This window comes from Dreissena polymorpha, chromosome 4, assembly GCF_020536995.1.
Source record: "Dreissena polymorpha isolate Duluth1 chromosome 4, UMN_Dpol_1.0, whole genome shotgun sequence".
NCBI classification, from domain to species: domain Eukaryota; kingdom Metazoa; phylum Mollusca; class Bivalvia; order Myida; family Dreissenidae; genus Dreissena; species Dreissena polymorpha.
Genome location: NC_068358.1, coordinates 20,760,810 through 20,780,869, shown reverse-complemented (window position 1 = coordinate 20,780,869; position 20,060 = coordinate 20,760,810). Strand labels below are relative to the sequence as shown.

Below are 20,060 nucleotides of genomic sequence, written 5' to 3'. Positions count from 1 at the left end.
GACTGTCGGCCAATGCCATAACTTTCCTTAGGTCATATGACTAATTAGAATGTCTCATACAGCAATGTCCTTTTCATCTGTTTGTTCTTAAATACTTGCATACAATAGACAACACTTGGACTAACCTGAGCTACAAGATTGGTTATGTTTTAGAGACATGCTGACACCTTCATTCATGTTTGTTTGTGAAAGCCTTTGACATCTTGATGTTGTACAAAAAACTTATAGGTTAATCACACTATAAAGGAATAGGAATACTATGAATTAAATTACACTGATTTCTAGTTAACAATAGTGGTTTGTAAAACAGAGCTCTGACTTACATACCCTATGGATTTTAGTAAATCATTAAGCTATTAAGTTTTGATGAAATAATGTTGCACATAAAGAATCAAAATAATAGTACTAAAATAGCGAATTTGAATAAATAAAGGCATATAAATCTGCTGCTCCAGTATAGCAAGAGTACTATTAAAGCACAATTTATTGTTTCTACTAGAACAAGAACAAGAGAAAGGATTCATAGGTCAGTCAAATGTTTTGTTCGATTTTCTTCTTGGATTCACGATTCAATAAGCATGTTTTATGGCAGAAATCTTGCAAATTCAAATAAAAATTGCTTGTTTAATTATGTTTGGAGTTAATTTAAAGTTATTTAAGTCCATTTGACAGAATGTATGAAAAATATACAATAATTCGACCTGGAATAGCAAAATAGTTTATGGTTGGCAAGAAAAAGTTATGGTGGATCATGTTTTGGAAAAAAACAACTCCTTTTTAAAGTCTCATGGAACTGTACCAAGATGAATAGATATATGTCAAAGGACATGGATGCCCCCACTATATCACTGAACACAGAAACAAATATGTGACAGACATTACATAAACAATTAACACAGCATGTATGTACCATTGTAACTGCTGTTACATCTTAAGTGTATTTAACAATTATGACATTGACAAGTAAGCCTGAGGCTTGGTTGGTGCAAGTGATGATTCGTCTTGATAAGATCTTTTTTTTCTGTCAAATAAAAATTTTAAAAACGCTAAAACGTCCCTTTGCTGTTGACCTGGGTGAACATTTACTTTAATCATATCTATATGAAGAATATTCACCAAGTGTCCGCTGTGACCCTGTCTGTTAAGTGAATGACATGATTTTGCATGCAATTTGTCATTTTGATATGATTATCATATGTGCCACTTAAGTAAGAATTCCTTAAGGACAGGATATAGTTATGGGCACGACCATTACTTTCAGGAGATCTATAAAAGGAATATTTTAAACTTAAAGTGTCCACTGAAACATTGACAGAGAAACATGGTTGTTACACAGGACATGTATTCTTGATATGATGATCATTAATGTACCACTTTATTTTGAAACAACATCGTGCAGGACAAGGTTATGGGCCACCAATGAACATTATTATTATTTTACTTCCACTTTTTCCTATATTTGAAAACACTATGTGTCCCCGCAACCTTGACCCAAGCAACCTTTTGATATGATCATTTGGGCTATTTTATGTCCAAAATCCATAATAACGACAAAGATATAAGCTGGACCCAAATTTGCCAAACATATGCACACAGATATGCACACACTAACATTACTAAAACCATATGGCACAATGCACTTCCATCATTTCATCGTAACAAAACAGGTATCAGGTATAAAACCATATGCACTTCCATCATTTCATCGTAACAAAACAGGTATCAGTATGACTTTCTTTTCTGACACATGAACACCAACACATTGTGTATTTACATAAGTCCGGAAAAAAATACAAATCTGAATTTGAATAATGTTTTCATTCCGATTCTTTTTACACAGATGGAATCAGTTTGCAGATTTGAAGTAAATTATTAGACAGTTATTCTTAAATAAAATGGTCAAGTGATGAAAGCCAAGTGCAGATGTTAAACTCCTTTAAAGACACATTAATTACTAATGTGAGGAACAGCTTATGGTCAAAAGTGCTTTGATAAAAGTCATTAGCCCCAATTGCCAAGTAAAAGTGTATTAGAAATTATATGCTCCTATCTGTAGACATATTATTTTGCAGTAAATGCCAATTTGAAGACTATGCCATGCTTACAACAGGTCAAGGGGAGTACTTTTTCTGCTCAGTATACTCGAACTGGACACATTCGGTGAAAGACATGTCATGTTTGTTTACGTTAGTCACAACAATCAACTGTGAAACAAGGAGTTACAGCTGACAGCAGGTTGTACCAATTTCCGGAAGCAAACACAAGCTGACAGATTTAATAATGATATGCTTGAAGGTTGAGCATGTCACTGTCTGATGTGATATAGAAAGGTTAAGTCAATACATGGCACTTAAACAATATTTGATTTAAATGACTCTGTTTTTTTATCTGCACAGTTAAATGCCGAATGTTTCAGTTAAATGTTTGTTGAGCAACCTTTTAAATTTGGTGACATTGCAGTAAAACAAGTATCCTTGAAAACAATGGATGCTCCCATTGTTTGACCTTGAGAAATTCTATTATTAGCCTCAGTGACCTTGACCCCAGTGACCTCAAATCTCATCAAAAGGTAGAGGACCGTGCAAGGTACCTACATGCCAAATATGCAAGAGATCGGTAAAATATTGAAGGCGCTATGAGAAACTGTAAACAAGGGCCTGAACGGCCCAAAGTAGCTCACCTGAGATAACAAGATATTATTGAGACAAATCTTCTGACCAAGTTTCACGAAGATCAGAAAATAAATGTGGCCTCTAGAGTGTTAACAAGGTTTTACTATAGCCATATAAGGAAAAATGCCCCGCCCCCCTGGCAGCCATGTTTTTCAACCAACTGGCATCATTTTTGAACTCGTCCAAGATATTATCGGGATGAATCTTCTGACCAAGTTTCATGAAGATCGGACAGTAAAATGTGGCCTCTAAGAGTGTTAACAAGATTTTACTATAGCCATATAAGAAAAAATGCCCCGCCCCTTGGAAGCCATTTTTTTCAAGCAAACATAATTATTTTCGAACTCATCCAAGATATCATTGAGACCAATCTTCTGACCAAATTTCATGAAGATTGGACTATAAATGTGGCCTCTAGAGTGTTAACAAGGTTTTACTATAGCCATAGATAGCCATATAAGGAAAAATGCCTCGCTCCTGCATGGTTGCCATATTTTTAAAGCAACCAAAACCATTTTCAAACTCATCCAAGATATCATTGGGACAAATCTTCTGATCAAGTTTCATGATGATCGGAAAATAAATGTGACCTCTAGAGTGTTAACAAGGTTTTACTATAGTCATATAAGGAAAATAGCCCCGCCCCCGTGGTGGCAATGTTTTTTCAACCAACTTGCATCTTTTTGAACTCGTCCAAGATATTATTGGGTTGAATGTTCTGACCAAGTTTCATAAAGACCAGACTATAAATGTGGCCTGTAGAGTGTTAACAAGATTTTACTATAGCCTGATAAAGCCATATTAGGAAAAATGCCCCGCCCCTTGGCAGTCATGTTTTTCAAGCAAACGTAACCATTTTTGAACTCATCCAAGATATCATTAAGACCAATCTTCTTACCATATTTCATCAAGATTGGACAATAAATGTGGCCTTTAGATCGAGTGTTAACAAGGTTTTACTATAGCCATATAAGGAAAAATGCTCCGCCCCCTGGCAGCCATGTTTTTCAACCAACCGGCATCATTTTTTAACTCATCAAAGATATTATTGGGATGGATCTTCTGACCAAGTTTCATAAAGATTGGACAATAAATGTGGCCTCTAGAGTGTTTACAAGATTTTACAATAGCCAGATATAGCCATATAAGGAAAAATGCCCCGCCCCTTGGCAGCCATGTTTCTCAAGCAAAGGTCACCATTTTTGAACTCATCAAAGATATCAGTGGAACAAATCTTCTGAGCAAGTTTCAGGAAGATCGGAAAATAAATGTGGCCTCTAGAGTGTTAACAAGGTTTTACTAAAGCCTTATAAGGAAAATGCCCCGCCCCCTGGCGGCCATGTTTTTCAACCATGCGGCGTCATTTTCGAACTCGTCCAAGATATTATTGGGATGAATCTTCTGACATAATTTTATGACGATCAGACAATAAATGTGGCCTCTAGAGTTTTAACAAGATTTTACTATAGCCATATAAGGAAAAATGCCCCACCCCTTGGCAGCCATGTTTTTCAAGCAAACGTAACCATTTTCAAACTCATCCAAGATATCATTAAAACTAATGTTCTGACCAAATTTCATGAAGATTGGACAATAAATGTGGCCTATAGAGAGTTAACAAGGCAAATGTTGAAGCTGCACAACGCACAACGGACGATGGACAAAAAGCGATCACAAAAGCTTACCATGAGCACGATGTGCTCAGGTGAGCTAAAAAAGTGTAAATGAAAATCTATTATTAGCCTCGGTGACCTTGACCCCATGCAGTGACCTCAAACCTTATCAAAAGGTAGAGGTCCATGCAAGGTACCTACATGCCAAATATGTAAAAGACCGATAAAATATTGAAGGCACTATGAGAAACTGTGACGGAAGGAAGGAAGGACAAACTGGCAACTATATCATATATGCTCCCAGAAAATATTTTCAGGGAGCATAAAAAGAAACACACTTGTGGCACACCTTAAAGAAATTCAATGATGTAACATGTACTTCTTATCTGCAAAACAAATAAATATACCGGAGCTACAAAACCATTGTGTCCATTATTGTGAAATGACCGATCTACTCATAGTCATCACATAAGCAGAAAATTTCAACTTATTCAGATTGCAGCTTTGGCTTGAATAAATTTGCAAGTCAAAATAGTATTATCTGTATAAACTGCGAACATATTTTTTAGTATTAAATAACCAATAGTTAACAAATATTCTCTATTTATTTAGTTTCAAGGCAAATACAGACAAACTTAAATTTTTAAACATTAGTTAAGAACATGTAACCACAAAATGTGCACTTCGACAGATAATTACAGAAACAGTTATTGACCTCTAAAGTGTCATCATTTAAATTGTGCAAATTACCTACCAAATATGTCCTTTATCATAATCTTTTGAAGGAGATGCCGTATAAATAAATCATTTAAAATAGCTAAATAAAGACATAGCCATTCAGGAAACTTAACACAATATCTTTTCGTGTATGGCAATATAGTAACATTTACCAAATACATGATTTGTCATCTTTGATGAATGTTCTTCAAAGTTACATCCATTAAGATTAAGGAACAAAATACAAACAATTAAAAAGGTGCATGTGTATTTATCTAAAGCATTTGGGCAGACTAAAAGTACACAATATATTTCAAGTCATGCAATAAAAGGTGGATAAAATCATAACAGTGGATAAAAGCATAACGTTCAAGATTAAAAGTACCAAAAAGTACCTTACCTTTTCAAAGAGTGTGTGGAACTCATTGTATCGTCTGAAGATGAACCAGGAGTTTGGCCCCTGATTTACAACGACCTTGTAAACCTGAAGAGAAAGGCCGCCTTTAAATAACTTCCATATTCTACTACGCCTACAAGTGCCGTAATATTTCAGCATTTTTTCTTCATGTTTGCTTAACTGTTCAACACGCGTTATCATTGGTTTCATTGTTGATCTTAGCTACCCATTTTTGCCATCAAAATCATTTCTGCATCTTTTTTCCACCATCATTTTAATTGTATGTTTGAAATACTTTTGAAAACTTTTCAAGTTTTCAATCAAAGCAAATATTAATACAAGTAAAGTTCAGAACAATTCCAAAAACAAAACACTCTTTGGGCAGGTCCCTCATGTCATGAAGTATGATACAGTAATTTCACTTGCAAATAAAACCTTCAAATTTGTTGCATAGAGAACATTAAATAGTTCCAGATTTCCTTCAGATGTCCAGTATGTTTTAAAAGCTAATTATATCCCTAGCTCTTAAATGCACAACTGCAATAAATCATAAGTCGCTGCTATTGAGAAGCAGTAATAACGCAGTCTCCAATGCATTATGTTCACAGACAGAGGCCTCACTGAGAAGGCCTGTACCTAATAGCATTGGCTTCTCAATACCATTGTTTGTATTAATGCGGACACGACTCGCACGACTCCAGTGGCCAAATAAAATTTTAGGATCCCTTTCCTAATTTAAATGCTTACAAACAAATAGTTTTCTGTCTTGAGAATTTTAACTATACAATAAAACAAGTACATGTAATGAACGTCTGCACTGTACTGTAGGTATCCTTACAAGTCATTGATAATATTCATTTTGATTATGGTCTGTTTGACCTCAACTTTTGACCAAGGGTCTCAAAACACAGACATGTTGTGACCACCGTGTGAAGACTGTAACAGTAAAGGTCTCCTAATTATTGCTAGCAAAAAGCTTTGAGTTGATCTACAGGAAAACCAGACCAATTGCATGTATGTTAAGTATTGTTCTTGAATACCGGTAATCAGGGACTAATCAGGGACAACACTTTCTGTTTTAATGGAATTTATCCTTTGATGGAAGTCGCTTCTAAAAAGATAAGACTTCCTGTCTAGTCTGAAAGTGTTGTGCCAGATAAGAATATGTGGACTGCACAGGCTTATCTGGGACTATACTTTACAAATATCCATTAGGCCAGGTTTTCCAAAGCCCTTCTCATTTGTCACAACGATTATACCAAGGTCTAACAAAAATTCACATAAAATGTTTTTGGTGATAATTTTACACACAACTGTCTTTCTTGACAATTATTTCCACAAGAGATCAATAATTTTCTCAAAAAATCGTATTATGGTGATGAATGTCTTGCATTAGTCTTCGAATTCATTCACAAGTTGTGTTTTTTGTTGGCCTGTGAAATTGGTCTAGGTGTTTATGCAATAAGCACATTCTATTTGTTTTGACACTTTATGTCCCTAGAAGGAAACCTTACATCAGCAGAGACATGAATTAATGATCCACAGGCACCTGTATGCAAACAGACATGACTGGGAACAATTGTGTCATGTTCTGAGAAAACTGGGCTTAATGCAAGTGCATCTGCACAGACTAATCGGGGACGACACTTTCCGCTTTTATGACATTTTTCGTTTAAATGAAGTCTCTTTTAAGCCAAAATCCAATTTAGGCGGAAAGTGTCGTCCCTGATTAGCCTGTGCGGACTGCACGGGCTTATCTGTGATGACACTTTACACACAGGTATTTTGCTCAGTTTTCTCAGAACGCGGCTCAATTGACAACTAGAATGCCAAAGGGAAGACAACTTATGCTTGTACTATTATGTTGTTTAAATATAACACCATACTTTTTTAAATTTTATTACACATGCTCATTTTGTATAAAAACATTCTATGACAGATGTAAACATAACAAGCAAATTTGTTGAATTGATATCCCCGCCAATATGCTTCTTGACACTCATACCAAGTTTCAGTGAAATCCGCCTAAGCACTTCGAAGATATTGCACCGGACACAAAAAAGGGCATTTTTTCAAGATACAAAGGGCCATAACTCTGTTATAAACAGATGGGGTACAATGGCATTTGGCTCGCATCTTCCTCTTATCTATATATACTAATACCAAGTTTCAATGAGATTACCAAGTTTCAATGAGATCCGCCAAAGCACTTCCAAGATATGGCTCCGGACGGACTGACGGACGGAAAGACGGATGGACGGACAACGCCAAAACAATATCCCTCCGCCTATGGCGGGGGATAAAAACAAATATAAGTATTTATCATCAGCACTAATCAGCGGTCTTAATATGTTGTGACTAAAACATGTAACAATTAGCCTCTGTGACCTTGAACCTTGATCTGCTTAACTCAAAATCAATGTGTGCTTTTCTTACCTCCTATTAAAAGTAACCTGCATACCAATTAAAATGGATGCAGGTCCAAGACTTCACTAGATATGTGCAGAGATGCAATATGGACTGGCCAACCACCAAACTGTCAAACAGGTAAGTGCAAAGCAACATGCCCCACTTCATAGAAGGGGGCATATTAAGAACATCACTAAATTACACTTCATGGACATTATTTTCTTGTCAGTTTTCTCCATATAAAATTAGAAGATTTTATTAGTGCAATCATGAGATATTAATATCATCTTATAGCCAGGACATGAGAAGAGTTAATTAAATACATCTGAGAATGATATAATTAATACATCGCTCACATAATTGGACATTTTAGGCAAAAAACCAATTGTATGACCGCTTACTTCCATTGTCCAGTATCATTGATTCCCAATTTCATTGCCCATCCAAGTGTAACCAGAGACGAAATGGGCAAGTTCCTCACAGGATATCAAGACGGATTGACTAATTGGGTGTCTTTTGTACAGCCAATATTGGAGCTACGTAAATGATGACCATAATTACAAGCATTGTAGCCTAGGCAAATTAGTCTGATAGCTACTTTTGCCCAAATAAAAAAACATCATCATGACTCTTCCATTGTGAAACTGTGATAAAGTTCTGTCAATGAACTGAACTTGCAATTTCAGCAAACCAACATTTCACAACAAGAGCTGTCTCCATAGGATGACATATTCCCCCGAAAAATGCTTTGATAGAAGTTATGAGCATTTTTCAAAACCTAAACGCAGATTTCAAAACCTTAACGCGGACCCTAAGTTCAAGGTCAAGGTCACAGGGGTCAAAATTTGTGTGCATTTGGAAAGGCCTTGTCCATATACACATGCATGCCAAATATGAAATTGCTATCTGAAGCGACATAGAAGTTATGAGCATTTTTCAAAACCTAAACGCAAAGTGTGACGGACAGACAGACGGACAGTCCAATAACACTATGCCCTCCTTCAAGGCATAAAAAGAATACAAGATGTTAAAGTTTCATTTAATTTCTACAATTGGTATTTTCCTGTATGGTTGAATTTTTTTTAAACATGCCCATCAATTTAATCTATTTGTCACTTGAGAATATCGGTCAACTGCACACAACAGTCAGTTTGGATCCCCCCCCCACATACGAAAAATCAATCTATATTACACTTGAGAATAACGGTCAATTGTCCATAACAGCCAGTATATATCACTCTGAAAGTCATGTTCGAACTGAAAACAACAGTCACGCATCAGTCCTTTCGAGTCATGAAAAGTAAAACCACAGCACATCATTTGTCCGTCTATTTTATATGATAAATGTAGCCCGCTGCGAGTAAACAACAAGAGCACCGCATAACGGGTGCAAACGCCTGGCTGAGGGTGCAGTTTTTAATAAATGAAAGTTTGTCAGTTTTAGGTCACAGTGACCTACACCTTTGACCTAATGACCCAAAAATGGGTGTGGTGTGTAGAACTCAACAAATTGCATCTACATATGAAGTTTTTAAAGTTGTAGGTGAAAGCTTGTTGATTTTAGAACCTATGTTAAGGTCAGGGATCATATTTTCCCGCAACATCAATCGGTCTGGATTTAAATGGGGAAAAAGTGTCCGAAAATTTTCATCCGAAATCGTGACAAATTACGTTAAAATATATACTATTGATTTTGCCATTCATGAAGGTGGTATAATAAATGTGCAAGTTTAATTGCCTTAGGCACTTTTTTAAAAACGGAACATACAAATTTTCTTAATTGGTTTTATCATTTGCTATTTCATTGTTGTTTCGTCTGCTATTTTTTCTGACTTTTTTCATCGTTGTCAATAGAGTCTATTATAAATCTGTGTAAGTCTATAACGATGTTTTAAGTCGTTTTTGACTTGATAATAGATTACAAACATGCCTTGATCGAATAAATGTCTGTGCGTAGGTTGGTGTACGTGAAAGTTTATTGTCGATTAACCCACGGCCGATAGTTAAGATGCGTAGGGACTAAATCACGAGTGCGAAGCACGAGTGATTTGAAACCACGCATCTTAACTTCCGGTCGTGGGTTATTCAACAATAAACAATAAAGTACACAAATTATTTCGATTTTAACACGATTTTTACTAAAAATTTATACAATGTATATTATTTTTCTTGTGTACTATTTTATGTGACATCCCGCCCATAAAAATAACTTTCGGCTGTTCTGTCGATCAGATCCGCGACTTTCATTCATTTATTGCCGGATTATTACGCTGGTGGAAAATGTATCGGCATTCACAATTATTGCAGAATATCCGATTTTCTTCTTTGTTCATATGAAAGTTTACTCTATCATGCATGAAATGCACAATTTCCACGAGGATAACATCGAGGTTTTCATCTCCGAAGTAACTGTCAACAATTTTATCGGGGACGAGTACACATTACCGACCGATTAGTGTGCAAGGTATAAGCTAGTGAAATTATCGATTGATTTTGACACGGGGTTATTCGCGCATGACTAATACACAACCGTGCGAATCTGCGCTGCTTGGGCATACTCTGATACTAGTCGGCTGACTTGCAATTAACTGGTCCAGACAAGTTTAGAGACTGCAGCAAATGGTTTATCACACCTTATCGAGATAAGATTGTAATTAGGGTGTGTTAGCATGTTCACTGTGTAATCGATTTCATGACATGGGAATTTTAGCAAACAGAATCGGACCGCCTGTTAGGGATTTTCAATCGGTCTTTCATGAGCCCAATCGGTCTAGGACCGACAAAACCGAAAAAAATATGATCCCTGGTTAAGGTTTATATTAAAGTTTTATATTAGAGGTAAGAGTGACCTTGACCTTTGACCTAGTGACCCCAAAATGGGCGTGGCGTGTAGAACTCATCAAGGTGCACCTACATATGAAGTTTCAAAGTTGTAGAGGGAAGCACTTTGATTTTAGAGCCTTTGTTAAAGTTTTATATTAGAGGTCACAGTGACCTTGACCCTGACCGAATGACACAAAAATGTGTGTAATGTAAAGAACTCATTAAGGTGCATCTACATATGAAGTTTCAAAGTTGTAGGTGAAAGCACTTTGATTTGAGAGCCAATGTTCAAAAGGTTAACAAAATGTTAAGGTCTGAGACACGACACGACCAGCTGGCTATGACAATACCTTGGGTTTTCTCCGAAAACAGCCAAGCTAAAAAATAGGTTGTTGAGAAGGTTTGTTTTCTGGAGATAATTATGGGGGTACCTTCAAAATAAAATATGTCAGAGTTTGTCTCACCATTATTATTGATTTTGCATTTTAATTGCATGAAACAGGTGAAAGTAATAATAACAATATGTATTAGTAACAATTATCTGCTGCAGGCATAACGCATTAGCGCGTGACAAAGTCAATTGATTTTTATCGCTGAAAAAGTGTTAAAAGCAACATTAAGCAGGCGAGTGTTTTTATAAAGGCAATAAAAGGATTAGTGATTGTTCATAAAAGCAAAACATACACTGAATTGAAACATTTATAACAAACTTTAGGCATTTATGAAAGAGGATTTTTTCATTTTTGTATTTTGTATGAGGTTGTTAGAATGAAAACGCTGTTTGAGTGATGTTTGCGTATGAATACATTTTTACAACATTTTGGCATCTTTTTCTTTGGATGAGAACGGTACAGTTACACCGTTCTTTCCGTTTATGACAGAGATTCCACTTTTTATGCTTGCTAGGACGTGACAAGCTTAATTTACTGAATGAATAAGATGCATGAGTAAACAATTATACTAGCTTTGATAGTCATTGATTTAGTTAAACAATATGAAATAAAATAAATTTATAAGATATTATTCTGTACTATTTAATGTAAGTTAATTATGTTATTATGCTTAGGTATCTGCAATGAGCCTTTTTTACACTGTATGCAAACGACTGGGTGGGGTAATGACGTAGCAATACTACAAACTGACCAACCATCTAAAAATTGTGATCCAAAAACAACAGTCACCTGTGGACAAAGGCCACTTTGATTATACCCCTTCAGACTGACCGCTGTTTTCAGTTTTGACTGTAATGTCGTGCTAAACCATGAGTTTACAGCAACACCTCAGTATAGGATTTTGAACTTTTACTGACACTACTGAAACTTGGTGCAGTACATTTGTATGCATCCCCACAGAGAAAAAACATTTGTCTTTCCCATGTGTTTCAAATATGGGCCAGCAGTTGATATCTGGTGCACAAACATTATCTTTTGTGTGACCTGAGGCAGTTGGCTTTAATGCTAATGATGCTCAGTATGAGAAAATCAAAATTGGCGTAGTTTACAAATGAACATTCTTTCTCTTACAGAAATTATATTTCACAACAAAAGTAAGCAAATACCTTGTCATCTCCGTCAAGGCTTCGACAGAATGGAATGTTTCCCATCATATAAGACATTCTTACAGACTTGCTTCACACTTCAAAATTGTTTTGTTATTTCACAACAATTTGAATTGTTTCATCAGCATATTAGTTCACAGGGTCAGAAATCAAATTAACAGAGACTAGAAATATGTCCATCGGACACAAAAAGCCTCCAGAAATCATTTTTGTATGGACCAATCCATAGGCAGGTCTAACTTTCTATGCCTATAGACCATTAGTCATAGGGCATGTACTAATATGGAAATGCTTTTGACTTTCTTGTCTTCCACAATACTATATACCAGAAATCAACGTTGTGTGAAAAAATCCATGACAAAGAAAGCACTTTAAAGGGAAGCCAGCTGTAAATAAGTACATCCTTTATTGTATTACAGCGTATTTCACATTATTTTACATTCCTTTCTCTTGTGCTGTCCATTACATAATGTAACAATTTAAAACTACTGCAGATAATGACACCATTTAATTCTCAACAAATGTGCACAAACCCTTCTGCACACTTTTTGGTTTCAAATCATTTAAGTTTCCATCAGACTTTGCAATAATTGCATTTGTTTCTACACAACTCCAAAAACATCGAAAACTATCTTAATGAATAATCTAGAGACATTCTCCAACCATGCACAGTGTATTAACAAAATGCTACTTCCTTTTGTATAACATATGAAAACCACCCCCACTAAAATCATTTAGGATAGGCCCTATAAAGCGGAAACTAAACAATATTTCATCATAATGATATCATCATCGATCTCTGATGGCTTGTTTTAACGCATGAAGGTTGATAAAGAACATTTTATCCAAATTGTGCAATATAATGCAGGGTATATTTCCCCTAAAGGAAGCAATTGCAAGCAGAATAAAATTAATATTCAGATTCATGCCAAATTTCCCCCAGATGGCTTTCATCTCTTCATATGGAATATTTTTCAGAACAAGTATGTATTTGCAGTTTGACATAATACATATTATATTGACACAAGTTTGGCTCACAATAAATGCATGGAGATTTGGAGACTTATAAAGTGATGTTTCAGCAATCAAATATTGTTTGAACAAGAAACAAGAGCTGTCACCATAGGATGACTTATGCCCCCTACAAATGATTGAAGTTATGAGCTTTTTTCGAAACCTAAATGCAGATTTGAACCTAAACGTGGACCCTGAGTTCAAGGTTACAGGGGTCAAAATTTGTGTGCGTATGGAAAGGCCTTGTCCATATACACATGCATACCAAATATGAAATTGCTATCTGAAACGACATAGAAGTTATGAGCATTTTTCAAAACCTAAACGCAAAGTGTGACGGACAGAAGGACGGAAGGAAGTCCGATCACTATATGCCCTCCTTTAGGGGCATAAAAATAAAATCAGAATCATGATACATCTTAGAAGACTTGAACCACTCTGCATAGATTTAACTTTAATTTATAAATACCGGGGTTACAACCAGCAACATGGCCATGCCTTGAAACAAGGTTTTCAATGTTTTATTGCGCAGTTCAGAGTTATGGTTAGTGACCCCTTCACAATGACACAGAACAGATGTGTGGAGATTCAATTGGTTACTAGTCATAGCAACATTGATTTGCAGTTTTTGCACGATAAATAAACCATTTGGTTTTGTCATGGCTACAAATAGTTTTAACAATAGTGCAATAAAAGCCACAATATAACTCTCTCAATGTGATCTACCTACATGTAAAGTTTCTGGTTAAAGGGACCTTTTCACAGATTTTGGCATGTTTTGAAATTTGTTATTTAATGCTTTGAATTGATAAATTAATGTTAAAATCGAAACTAAAGAGTTACAGTATTTAACAAAACAAAATTAAAGAAAGAAAACAACAGATGTGTTTGTCAGAAACACAAAGCCCCCTACTGCGCCGCTTGGATTTATTTATATATTTTTTTAATTATATGCCTTAAACAAATAATGTGAAAATGATCTGTACCTGCCAAATGATTTATAGAAATGATCTCCCTTTAAAACTTACTTCCCATGGATTTGTTTTTTTAACCTTTGACCTTGAAGGATGACTTTGACCTTTCACCACTCAAAATGTGTATCTCCATGAGATACATATGCATGCCAAATATCAAGTTGCTATCTTAATGCAAAAGTTATGGGCAATGTTAAAGTTTTCAGCCAGATGCACAGACGGCCGGACAGATAGTTCAACTGCTATAATTTTTATGCCACCCTACTACCTTAGGCATAAAAAGCCATTAGATGTTCAGAAGGCATGGTTTTTGAAGAACTGAAACATATTTCTTTATAATGAAGTATTGGCATATCCTTGATTCACATAAGTTTACTGCTTCATGGATACAATTATCTGTGCAGATAAAGTTTATAGAAAACCTATATGTTTGTTCAGAAATCACTCTTACCACATATTTCTTTTCCTTCTCCCAGGTCTGGGCATCTGATATTGATACAGAGGGCCTGGCCCCTTTCTTGACCCCTTGAGAACCCGCAGCATCTGTCACTGCAGCAGAAGCAGTGGTTGTAGTAGTAGCCACTTGGGCATCACCAGTGCTGCTCATCATGGCGTGTTCAGAGGAGAGTTAGGAATATCATGGTGACAAACTGATAAAAAAAAGAAGAATTTGGTTTACTTAAATAATTTTTATTTGTGAGCAAAGCTCACAAATAATGCAGACGCAATTTTGCAAATCAGTATGGATCAGTATGGGCATAGGTACGGCAGGAACTGTAACCCGTGACTGCCTATGGGATAACTCCAGTAAAGTTTAACAGATGATAATGCTAAAAGTGTCTGCTTTAATCACCGCATCTACCTGTTCTCACTGGTACAGTACATAGACTATTAAGCAACTTGTAGCAAGACAACGTTGGCCAGTCTAGTGTTTATCATTGAAATCTGTACATATTGGCTGCTTTCAGGGAAAATGGGGCTTAAAAGCCGGATCTCATTTGCTTGATTTTGTGGTGGTAAAATATTAACCAACATTAACTAGTTGGCTGGGTTTATCTGCCAGTGATTTGCTGCGAACATTAGAGTGTTTATAAATAGAAAGACGTGTTTGAGCAGACAGCATTTGGTATACTGTTGAATTTGTATTTACATGTTAACTTGATTGGAGTCATTTGAGCTAGCTACTGGCTGAGAGAAGTTCATAACCTTTCAAGTGGGCGGTGCTTAGCATTTACAGGGAAATTTGAATTTCAAGCAGACAACAAAAAACTTTTTTTGTAAGTCAATAACTATATAACTTTCAATCACCAAATTACACATACATATTGTTTGTATACTAAAGTATATGTTTGCCAAATTTCATTGTAAAATATTAAATACATACTTAAATATTATGAAAATAATAATTGATGTTTTCTGCTGTTTACACACCAGTGTACATCTGAAAAGTAGACATTTTGTGAATTTGTGGCCCTTTTATACTGCTTCTCTGGTTTTTAATGGATGTCAAATAAGATTAGCCTCTGTACACTGATTGGCTGTATCAATTATTTGAAAAAAAAACACCACACATCTCAACCTGTGTTTAAAGACACACTCTTTATAAATTTGAATGGGTTGTGATCATTTCAAACTTGCGATAAAAAAAAGCTATAACATAATTTTGAAACTGAGTTGCGTCTAAGATTATACAACAGCGAACAAATTCAGTGCCTTCAGCGCTTTGATTTTTTAATGACGATGGGACAACAGGCCTAATAAAGGTGCAAGAGTCCTCCAAGTCCATACATAGGCTAGTACGGCAGTTTTCAACAACATTGAATTTACAGTTCGAATCAAATTTCTTGGAAACAGAAAAATATTTTCAACTGAGAAAATGGCATTATGGACCAGCCTCATGTTTTTATGACATTTTTAGGCAAATTAATTTATTAAACCAAGTTTTTCCCCAAACATTACAGAACAAAATACAGGAAAACATCCACTAATTAATGCAGTTAGCCATGCTTGTCATTTGACCATTCCCAGATAATATACAATGTTTTTTTGCGCGTATTAAAGTGTATGTGATATGAGTTCCTATATGTGATACAATGTAATTTATGATTATCAATTAATATCAGCTCAAGATAAAGTAAAACTGATAAAGATGCATGCCAAATCCAACCAGAAATCAGTCTGACCAAACATCGCTTACAATTAATTCAAAATGATGTCACAAAGGAATGACAATTATCATAGATAAGATACAAGCATTATCAAAAAGACCTGCATTATTGAAAATAGGAATACCACTTTTAAGTGTCTATATGTGTTAAGCATTGAAATACTGCTTGAATAGAAATATTGGGATAATCCTTCTAATCAAAAATGACACACACACCTGATACTAGCATTATTTAATACTAAATGATAACTTATCATAATACTGTTGCTATCATCATACTCCTGTTAGACATTGCTTGATTATCAAAATATTGGAAAAGATAAACACATAATGCAAAGTTGATAATGACAGTCACCACAAACAAACTGAACTTACCTGAGACCCCTCTCCCACCTATCACCCCCCCAATGTGCATTTGAACAATATATTTACTGAAATCCCTTTTCCATTGAATGCATAAGTATTAAGAGTCAGTCTTAGGCAAACATGTCCAGCAAATGTTTACCTGTGTTCATCATAACACCTGCAAGAAGGAAAGAAGGCCATGTCGTGTGATATAAAACTAAATTATTTCCACTTTGTTCAAAACAGCAAAAACACAAAGTATATAATGACTTCATTATGCTAATTTTACTTACCTAATTTATGTTAAATTGTTGTTATGAACAATTATTATATATGTACAACATGTTAATGCAAAATTTCAAATGCAATGCTGTACATATTTTTGTTGCCACAGAAACCTCTGTAATCAAGGAGAAACATTCACATTTTCTTCAAGGATACAATCATGTATCATGGAATAATAGCCATTTTGAAGGGATATGCCCTTGAGCTTGTCTTAGGTTTATTTGAACAAGACAGCCAAGATGGCCCGAGAGGAGTCAGTTCATTCAATCTTTACCAAATGTCAAACTTGACCTAGATATTGTCCAGACAAACATCCTGGTCAAGTTTCATCATTATTTCATCTGCGAGTCATTATCAATGTACCTATGAAGTTTCATGATCCTAGGCGTAAGCATTCTTGAGTTATCATCCGGAAACCATTTTTCTAAGCTGAGTCACCGTGACCTTGACAGCCATTGTGTGAATACGTTTTTTGGCACTGTGACCTTGACGTCTGACCTAGTGACCTGATAATCAATAGGGGTCATCTGCGAGTCATGATCATTTTACCTATGAAGTTTCATCATCCTAGGCATAAGCCTTCTTGAGTTATCATCCAGAAACCACTTTACTATTTCAGGTCACCGTTACCTAGACCTTTGACCTAGTGACCTGAAAATCAATAGGGGTCATCTTCGAGTCATGATCAATGTACCTATGAAGTTTCATGATCCTAGGTATAAGCGTTCTTGAGTTATCATCTGGAAACCATTTTACTATTCCGGGTCACCGTGACCTTGACCTAATGACCTGAAAATCAATAGGGGTCATCTGCGAGTCATGATCAATGTACCTGTGAAGTTTCATGATCCTAGGCCTAAGCGTTCTAGATTTATCATCCGGAAACCATTTTACTATTTCAGGTCACCGTTACCTAGACCTTTGACCTAGTGACCTGAAAATCAATAGGGGTCATCTTCGAGTCATGATCAATGTACCTATGAAGTTTCATGATCCTAGGTATAAGCGTTCTTGAGTTATCATCTGGAAACCATTTTACCATTCCGGGTCACCGTGACCTTGACCTTTGACCTAATGACCTGAAAATCAATAGGGGTCATCTGCGAGTCATGATCAATGTACCTGTGAAGTTTCATGATCCTAGGCCTAAGCGTTCTAGATTTATCATCCGGAAACCATTTTACTATTTCGGGTCATTGTGACCTTGACCGTTGACCTAGTGACCGAAAAAATAATAGGGGTTATCTGCGAGTCATGATCAATTCATCTATGAAGTTTCATGATCCTAGGCATAAGCGTTCTTGAGTTATCATCCGGAAACCATTTTACTGCTTTGGGTCACCGTGACTTTGACCTTTGACCTGAAAATCAATATGGGTCATCTGCGAGTCATGATCAATGTATCTATGAAGTTTCATGATCCTAGGCAAAAGCGTTCTTGAGTAGTCATCCAGAAACCATTTTACTTTTCGGGTCATCGTGACCTTGACCTTTGATCTAGTGACCTGAAAATCAATAGGGGTCATCTGCGAGTTAGGATCAATGTACCTATGAAGTTTCATGATCCTTGGCATAAGCGCTCATGAGTTATCATCAGGAAACCATCTGGTGGACTGACGGACCGACATGAGCAAAACAATATAACCCCTCTTCTTCGAAAGGGGGGGGGGGGCATAATGAGAAAACTGCCCCCCTCCAAGCAGCCATGTTATTCAACTGACCAGAACCATTTTTGAACTCAACTCTCGTATCAAGGAATCAAATGTTCTGAGCAAATTTCATGAAAATTGGTCCAAAAATGACTTTTAACTGTGTTCACATGTTTTCACTATATACATATAGAGAAAAATGCCCCGCCTATTGGCAGCAATGTTTTTTCACCGATCTCGACCATTTTCAAACTCGTCTGAGATATCAATAAAACCAATGTTTTTACCAACTTTCATGATGATTGGGCGAAAATTGTGACTTCTATAGTGTTTACAAGGTTTCTCTATAGCCAAATAGGGAAAACTGCCACTATATACATATAGATAAAAATGCCCCCCCCACTGGCAGGCATGTTTTTTCACCGATCTCGACCATTTTCGACTCATCCAAGATATCAATTGAACCAATGTTTTGACCAACTTTCATAATGATTGGGCAAAAATTGTGAATTCTAGAGTGTTTACAAGGTTTCTCTATAGCCAAATAAGGAAAACTGCCCCGCCTACTGGTGGCCATGTTTTTCAACGAATCGGAACCACTTTTGAACTCAACCAAGATATAATTAAGACAAACATTTTGACAAAGTTACATGAAGATAAGGCATGAAATGTGACTTCTAGTGTTTACAAGGTTTTTCTTTTAATTTTGACCTAGTGACCTAGTTTTTGACCCGGCACAATCCAGTTTCGAACTGGGCCGAGATATCATTGGGACTAAGCTTCTGACCAAGTTTCATGAAGATGGGACAAGAAATGTGGCCTATAGAGTGCTTACGAGCAAATGTTTAAGGATGGACGGACATACGACGGACAAAGACCGGTCACAAAAGCTCACCTGAGCAATCAGGTGAGCTAAAAATCATACATGCCAGACATCCGGGACAGTCCTGCTTTTGGAGTGTTTGTCCTGCCGTTCCAGTATGAGACAATGTGTCCAGACATTTGTAAAAAGCAACATTATTTTTTTTTACATTCTATAAGTTCACAAAAAAATTCTGTATTCAAGCTCCCTCTTGCTTTAATTTACCATCGCTAGTCCCTTTATTGCCCCTTATAAACAAACGATTTCTAGCACTACAGTGCACCAGTGATGATTTTGACACCTTTTCAGCAATTTATCGGCATCATTGCTTTTATTAGGCATTCACACCATGGTGTTTTTATGATAGGGGTCCCTTTCGCTATTGATAGACACATTGTAGTGAATTCTATTTCGTCATATCACTGTCAGTCTTAAATGAGATTGTGCGGCGCATGCGCAGATCAGTGTGCTGACGTCGTTTGCAGTATTAACAGGCGTAAATTTGCTAAGAAAAATTTCATAGATTTCGAGGATTAACGTGTTATTTTAATAACTTTTAATAATAAAATACTCCT

The 20,060-nt window shown here is 36.1% G+C and overlaps 1 protein-coding gene across 5 annotated transcripts in view; it reads right to left on the bottom strand.

Annotated features, from left to right (window-relative positions):
- The window catches only part of LOC127877874 (serine/threonine-protein kinase Sgk2-like), a 113,032-nt gene that overhangs the window by 78,792 nt on the left and 14,180 nt on the right, over positions 1-20,060 (bottom strand). For all 5 annotated transcript variants that reach the window (XM_052424179.1, XM_052424181.1, XM_052424178.1 and 2 more), the window contains 2 exons: positions 14,629-14,827; positions 5,403-5,486 (listed from right to left, as the gene is read on the bottom strand). In XM_052424179.1, coding sequence (XP_052280139.1) covers positions 5,403-5,486; positions 14,629-14,787 — 243 coding nt within the window. In that variant the 5' untranslated portion in view covers positions 14,788-14,827. The remainder of the gene's footprint in view (positions 1-5,402; positions 5,487-14,628; positions 14,828-20,060) is intronic.